A 5,959-nucleotide genomic window follows, 5' to 3' on the forward strand; every position below is an offset into this window, starting at 1 on the left:
AGAGGCAGGAGAGGCAGGAGAGGCAGGAGAGGCAGGAGAGGCAGGAGGTGGCCGGCAGCTCTGGGCGCTAGAGGGCAGGACTCTGGGGCTGCGGTAGGGTAGGATTGGGCGACGGGTGGGGGGTCAGTCAGTCTGAGCTCGGAGTGGTAGCGCTACGAGAGTGAGACATTCAAGGTGAAGGGACCCTCCCCCCCCCACCTCCCAAATAAACTCAATAAATGAAACTGTAGAGATTGCCTGGCCCTATAGACCTGTGCCCGAGACAGGGCAGGAAAGGACCGATGGGAAGGGCCTGGAAGGGGGCCGGGGTGGGCTAGGTCCGGCAAGGCAAATTAGCCGGCCCTCTCCTCCCCCCCACAGCCGCGCTCAGCACCGACCCGACGGTCCTGGGCAAGTACCGCGCCGGATTCAGCGAGTGCATGAACGAGGTGACCCGTTTCCTGTCGACGTGCGAGGGGGTGAACACGGACGTCCGCACGCGCCTGCTGGGTCACCTGGCCAACTGCATGAGCCAGATCCATGCCCTGAACTACCCGCCGCCGCCTCACCCCACCCTGCCGCCTCCCGCGCCCGGCGGCCCGCACGGCCCCCCCTTCGGGCAGCCTTTGGTGGCCCTCCCCGGGGCCGCTGCGCCCCCCGGCGGCGGGGGCGGGGGCGCCGCGGGCGCGGGCAGCGGGGGCGGTGTGCCCTGCAAGCTCGGGGCCGGCGCTGCGGCAGCAGCGGCCGCCGCCGACGGGGCCAAGGTGTTCGGCGGCTTCCAGGTGGTGCCGGCCCCCGACGGCCAGTTCGCCTTCCTCATCCCCAATGCGGCCTTCGCGCACAGCGGGCCGGTGATCCCCGTGTACACCCACGCGGGCGGGGGTGCCGCCGGCACCGGCTCCCCGTCCAGCGGCCCCTCGCTCACGGCTGACTCGGTGTGGAGACCCTGGTGAATCAGGACGAGGAGAAACCCGCCCGGGCCAGAAACAAAAACAAGCGGGGCCCCGGTTCTCCCCACTCCCAGCCCACCGCACCCCACCCCAGACACACCCTCTGCAGGGCCTGGACCTTTGGGAGAGGGACAGCCAGAAAGCCAGACAGACGGCCGAGCTAGTGAGATGGTCCCCTGTGACCTGGGGCTTGTTTTCTAAACAGTTCTGACAAGTTAACCTTTTTGTAGAGCGTTGGATCGAGTGACTGGCCATGCCCTATATTTGTATATATTTTACATGTTCATATTGGATGGTGCGCCTTTGTATGATACAAGTTCAGGTGACATTTCGTTTTTTACACGAGATCCCTTTTTTATGTGATGCCAAAGATGTCTGAAAATGCTCTGACAAATGGTCTTCCTTGGGGAAAGTTTTCTTTGAGACAGGAGAAGAATAAAACCAACAGGACCAGAGTTCCGACTTGCCTGCTCTGTGGGGCTGCAGCTTTCCTCGCCCGAGGGCCCCTGGGCTGGGCCTTTTTCTTTAGGTTGTCACTGAATTGGGGGAGGGGGCTGAAAGAACCAGGGTACATTTTTTCCTCAACCAGTCTTTTAGCAAGTACCCCTAGGCTGGTGGAGGAAGGGAGAAGCACTGGGCGGAGGGGAGGTATTCTTTCCCAAGCCCCCATCTGGTGCGGTTGGGGACACTCTGGAAGGAGTCTTAAAAAAATGGGAATTTTGGGGGGGGGGAATCACTTTGGTAAAGTTATGGAGTGGTTGGTATCCTTTGAAATCACCCTTCCCCCACCGCAGGGGCCCCTCCTGAAGTTTGGGAAATTATCCTCTCCATCCCCTCCCCTGTCCCCAGGCCCTAAGTTAAACCCTCCTGGCCTCCTGCAGCCTGGAGGCTCCAATTTGTTGATTCTCCATTAATTAATTAATCCTTAGGTGAGGCTAGGGAACTCTGGATGTGTGCACCCAGAAAGTTTAGAATGCAGTTCTCTTCCACTTGCCCAGCCAGGCAAGCCAGAAAGGTCACCGGCTTGTTCCTGCTAGGGGTAGCTAGTTAGAATCCCCAGGCTGGCGGAGGGAGCTCAGATGCTTAACACCAGACATGTGGTTTTGATCACTTTCTGCTCTTGGTTCTAATAGAGAAAACATGGGAGGGCAGCTTTGGCCCTTACACACACTCCCTTCCCCTCATAATACAAGCAGCAAGCGACCCCTTGGGCTTGGTCATGCCCCATTTCCAGGCAAGATGTGGGCTCCAGATAGAAGCAAAAGGCTCGTCTCGGGTTTCAGCTCACATAACCCTCCTTAACAAGTCCTAACTCAAGGCGGCCGCTTTAAACGAGGCCAGGATCTGCAGAGAGTTTCGTCCAAACCCCACCACAAAGGCTTGTCAGACTCTGTCTGGATAGGCCAGGTGCTGACTGCATCCAGGTGTGGGGGAAATGAAAACCACGAGGCGTGCGAGACCAGACACATCAGGCCTGCTGTGGGTCTGGCAGGGAGCAGGCCTCCTCCCCCAGGCCCCTGTCCAGTCCTCCCCCTCCCCTTCATGGCCTCTTTCCCTTCCTCCCTGTCTCTTCTTCCCTCCCTCCTCAACACAGAGCAGGACAAGGCAGGAGGGATCAATCTTGGGAGGGCTGCCTAACAAAGAGGACGCCAACGATTTTCTGTCTCATTTCCAAAGGCATACAAAAGCTTTCCCTCTTGTCCACCTTCTCTAGGCCCTTTCCCACACACCAGAACTGAGCAGCCACAAGTATCTTAGGAAAGACTCAGCAGCCACTAAACATTCTGTCCTGTTCAAATACCTTTTGCCCTTAATCTCGACTCTTGGTCCTAAGTCTGCCTAGAGAGTCAACCAAAGACCAATGTGAGATGCCTGAGTTGTCGTGCCCTGGCCTGACCTAAGCCTTGGTCACTTGAATACCTTGGGCTGTGGGCTTTTTTCAACCTCTTTTGCTGTGCCCATTCTTCCTCTCAATTTGACATAAAATGTGCTTGCTTCTCCCTCTGTCTCCCTTCCTCCTGCTGTCTCCTCTTTCTCCCCTCTCTGTCTCTGTTCCTCGCACTCTCCCCTCTCCTTCTCTCTTTCCCTCTCTCCATCTCACTTTCCTCTCTGGTTTATTTTCTCTCCCTCTTCTTTTTCTTCCCTCTCTTTCCCTTCTCTATCTCTTTCTTCCTTTTCATTTTCTCTCCAGAGCAAAATCCCCACCCCCCTTTCTCTGTATTTTTCTCCATCTGTCTCCCTGTCTCTCCTAATCTTCCCTCTCTCCCCCTGTTGTCTCCTCTCCTTCCCTCTCTCCCCCTTTCTGTCTCTGTCTGTATCTCTTGTCCTCTCTCCCTCTCTCCCTCCTGTGTATCTATCCCTCCTTCCCTCTCTCCCCTTTCTCCCTTTCCTTCCCCCCTTTTTCCTTCTTTTTCCCCTCCTCTTCTCACCTCCTCTGTCACTCCACACTCCCCTTGCCCTACCCCAAAAGCAGTTGTTAAAAGTCTTGGTTCAAATATTTGAAGCATCAGAGTTTTAATTTTAGGCTGACAACTCCCTGAAATCCACTTCCGTTCTTATACAATCCACTGCAGGGTCCACCCATCACAGAGTTCCCCTTCACCAAACTGCAAATAAAATGTCTTTCTCTGTTCAGATTGAGAAACAGTGAAAAATTATAACCTTCAGATTCTGAACTGCCCAAGTTCTACTGATCAGTTCTTTCTCTGGACTCCCCCTGTTCCCCACCCAAGAGAAGATGAAAAATGAAAAGAAAGCCAAGTGGCACGTGGGGGTGGAAAGGGCTGACAGTGGGCCAAGCTTGCCCTTTATGGCTGGGACTCCTGGAGAGAGCCTTAGGCTGAGGGAGTATGGATGTCTAGGACAACAGAGTTCCTCCCCTCCACCCACCCTTCCCCGGCTCTGTTCTTGCTGGCCTCCTTCTCTGGAGGTCAATGAAGGCACAGGGATAACTCCATTCTGCCCCCAAGAGGTTTCCTCCTGAATAGCCTTCATTTTCTCTTCCGAGCATAATCCATCTGTCCTGACTAAACAGAGCCAGCCTTTCCCAGCACTGTTTGTTCCTTTCCATTTTTGCTCGTGCTTTGAAGACAATAGAGAGGATCCTGGGTCTGAGATAGCTGTGAAAGAGGCCAGGCTGAAGTGGCCCACCGGGCCCTGCCCGGGGCACATCCTGGGCCCTCTGCCCCTCTACCCATCCCAGGTCCACCCAACCTCCCGGCACAGGGAGAAGCTCCCAGATGCCTCTGAAGGGCTGCAGAAGGGTCCAGGTAAAAGCTGCACAAAGTTCTGTTTAATCCACTTCATAGAACAGTGCATCATGCACTCACTATGTGCTAGGCACCGTGTCAGGGGCTAAAATTCAACAGCCCTGCCTGCAAGGAGCTTACATTTTGCTGAGAGATGGGGATAATAGGGCAAGAGAAATCAATAGGAAATCTATGCTGTGGATATACTGAGTAACTTGGAGAGGAGTGGTGGTAATGGTGGAGAAGGAGCCCTAAGACCAACTGAGAAGCCTTGCTAAAGTTTCTCTTCTTGGAACTTTCAAGCAAGGGGTTCCAAGTGACTGAAGTGAGGAGCAAGAGCCTTCCAGGCAGGAGGGACAGACTGTACAAAGACATGAAGGCCGAAGAGGAAACGTGATCTATGGGGACCGCTGAGGAGACTATTCTGGATGGAAGGGAGTGGGATGGAAATCCATCCAGTTGTTGACAAATGAGGGCTCTGAGTTTTAACCTAGAGGCCACAGGGAGCCCCTGAGGCACCTTGAGGTGGGGGTGTGAATCCACGAGACCAGTGCTTTAGGAAAAGCAGTATGTGAACTGTGTCCAGAATGGCTGGCAAGGACAGAAACTTGCCAGGCAAGGAGAATGTTGCTTCAGTTGAGGGAAGAGGTGACCAGGGCCTGAACTGGGATGGTGGCCCTAGCCATGGAGGGGTGTGGACAGGTCTCACTGGGGGGGTGAGCAAGAGCCGAAGAGTTAAGGGCAGCTCCAGGGTTCATGAGGTCAAAGGTTCCCAGGCACACCCTCACAGTCCGAAAAGGCCTTGTTGGGATTCTTGTTTCCACCTCAGAAATCCTGGGACCACTGACCTGGGAAAGGCACTCACTGGCCGCGGGTCCAGAGAACCTGGGTTCAAATTCTGCCTCTGATATTTACTGTGTCACCTTGGGGAAGTCCCTTCCCTGGGACTCAATTTCCTTCCCTAAAAAGGGAGGGAAGGGGGCTTTCAGGGTCTCTAGAGCTGATCCTCCTCCCCCACAGGCCCCTGGCTGCTCTCCTTTCCTTTCTGGCCCCTCCAGTCCCCACCCCACTCAAGCACACCTGAGCTAGCCAGTTGTAGTTCGACGTCTGGTCTGGGCTCGATTGGACGCCCTCCTCGTCTAGGAGAACCTGTCATTAAAGTCAATTCCCTTCTCCCACACTCGTGGTGCTCCAGGCCGTGCGCGCTACCTCGCGGGCTAAGTGCTCCCATCTGGAGCAGGGTCGGCACCCAACCCCTCCTCCCCGGGCTCGCTCGCTCGCCACTGCTCTAGCAGCTCCCGGCTCCTAGCCCTCCTTTCGTTATTGCCTTTGATTACCAAGAAGCAGCCGGGTCTTTGGGCTGCTGAGCGAGGCCCTAGGCGGCGGCTCAGGCTCGGGCCCAGGGCCCAGGACCCAGGGCCCAGGGCCGGGATCGCGGCTGCTCCGCGGCCAAGGTGGTTTGTGGAGCAGGCCCGGCTGCTTTCTGGCAGGAAATGAATAGCTCCCAGATGAGCTCAGGCAACCTGAGAGGTCGTGAGAACGGAGCGAACCCCGGGCGCTGCCGGCACGCTGCCAGGCACCCGGGGGGGAGGAAAGGAGGGAGGGAGGGTGTGGGAGGAGGGCCGGCGGCCGGCCGGGAGGCCGCCAGGCTGGGAGGAAGGCAGGCTGGGAGGGAGGCCCGGAGACAGGCAGCGGGGGTGGGGGGTAGAAAGGGAGGAGGGAGGCTGGGAGCTCAGCCAGCTCTGCCCCCCGCCCCGCGCGCCTCCGACACACGAATCTACT

General features: G+C 56.7%; 1 protein-coding gene across 1 annotated transcript in view; it reads left to right on the plus strand.

The window, feature by feature from the left end:
• Positions 1 to 1,384, plus strand: part of HES1 (hes family bHLH transcription factor 1) — a 2,801-nt gene extending 1,417 nt beyond the window's left edge. Inside the window, exon 4 of the mRNA XM_027848818.1 lies at positions 361 to 1,384. Within this exon, the coding sequence (XP_027704619.1) occupies positions 361 to 932 (572 nt within the window). The 3' untranslated portion in view covers positions 933 to 1,384. The remainder of the gene's footprint in view (positions 1 to 360) is intronic.
• Positions 1,385 to 5,959: the final 4,575 nt, after the last annotated feature.

This window comes from Vombatus ursinus, unplaced genomic scaffold (genome assembly GCF_900497805.2).
Source record: "Vombatus ursinus unplaced genomic scaffold, bare-nosed wombat genome assembly UNPS02006874.1, whole genome shotgun sequence".
Lineage (NCBI taxonomy): Eukaryota > Metazoa > Chordata > Mammalia > Diprotodontia > Vombatidae > Vombatus > Vombatus ursinus.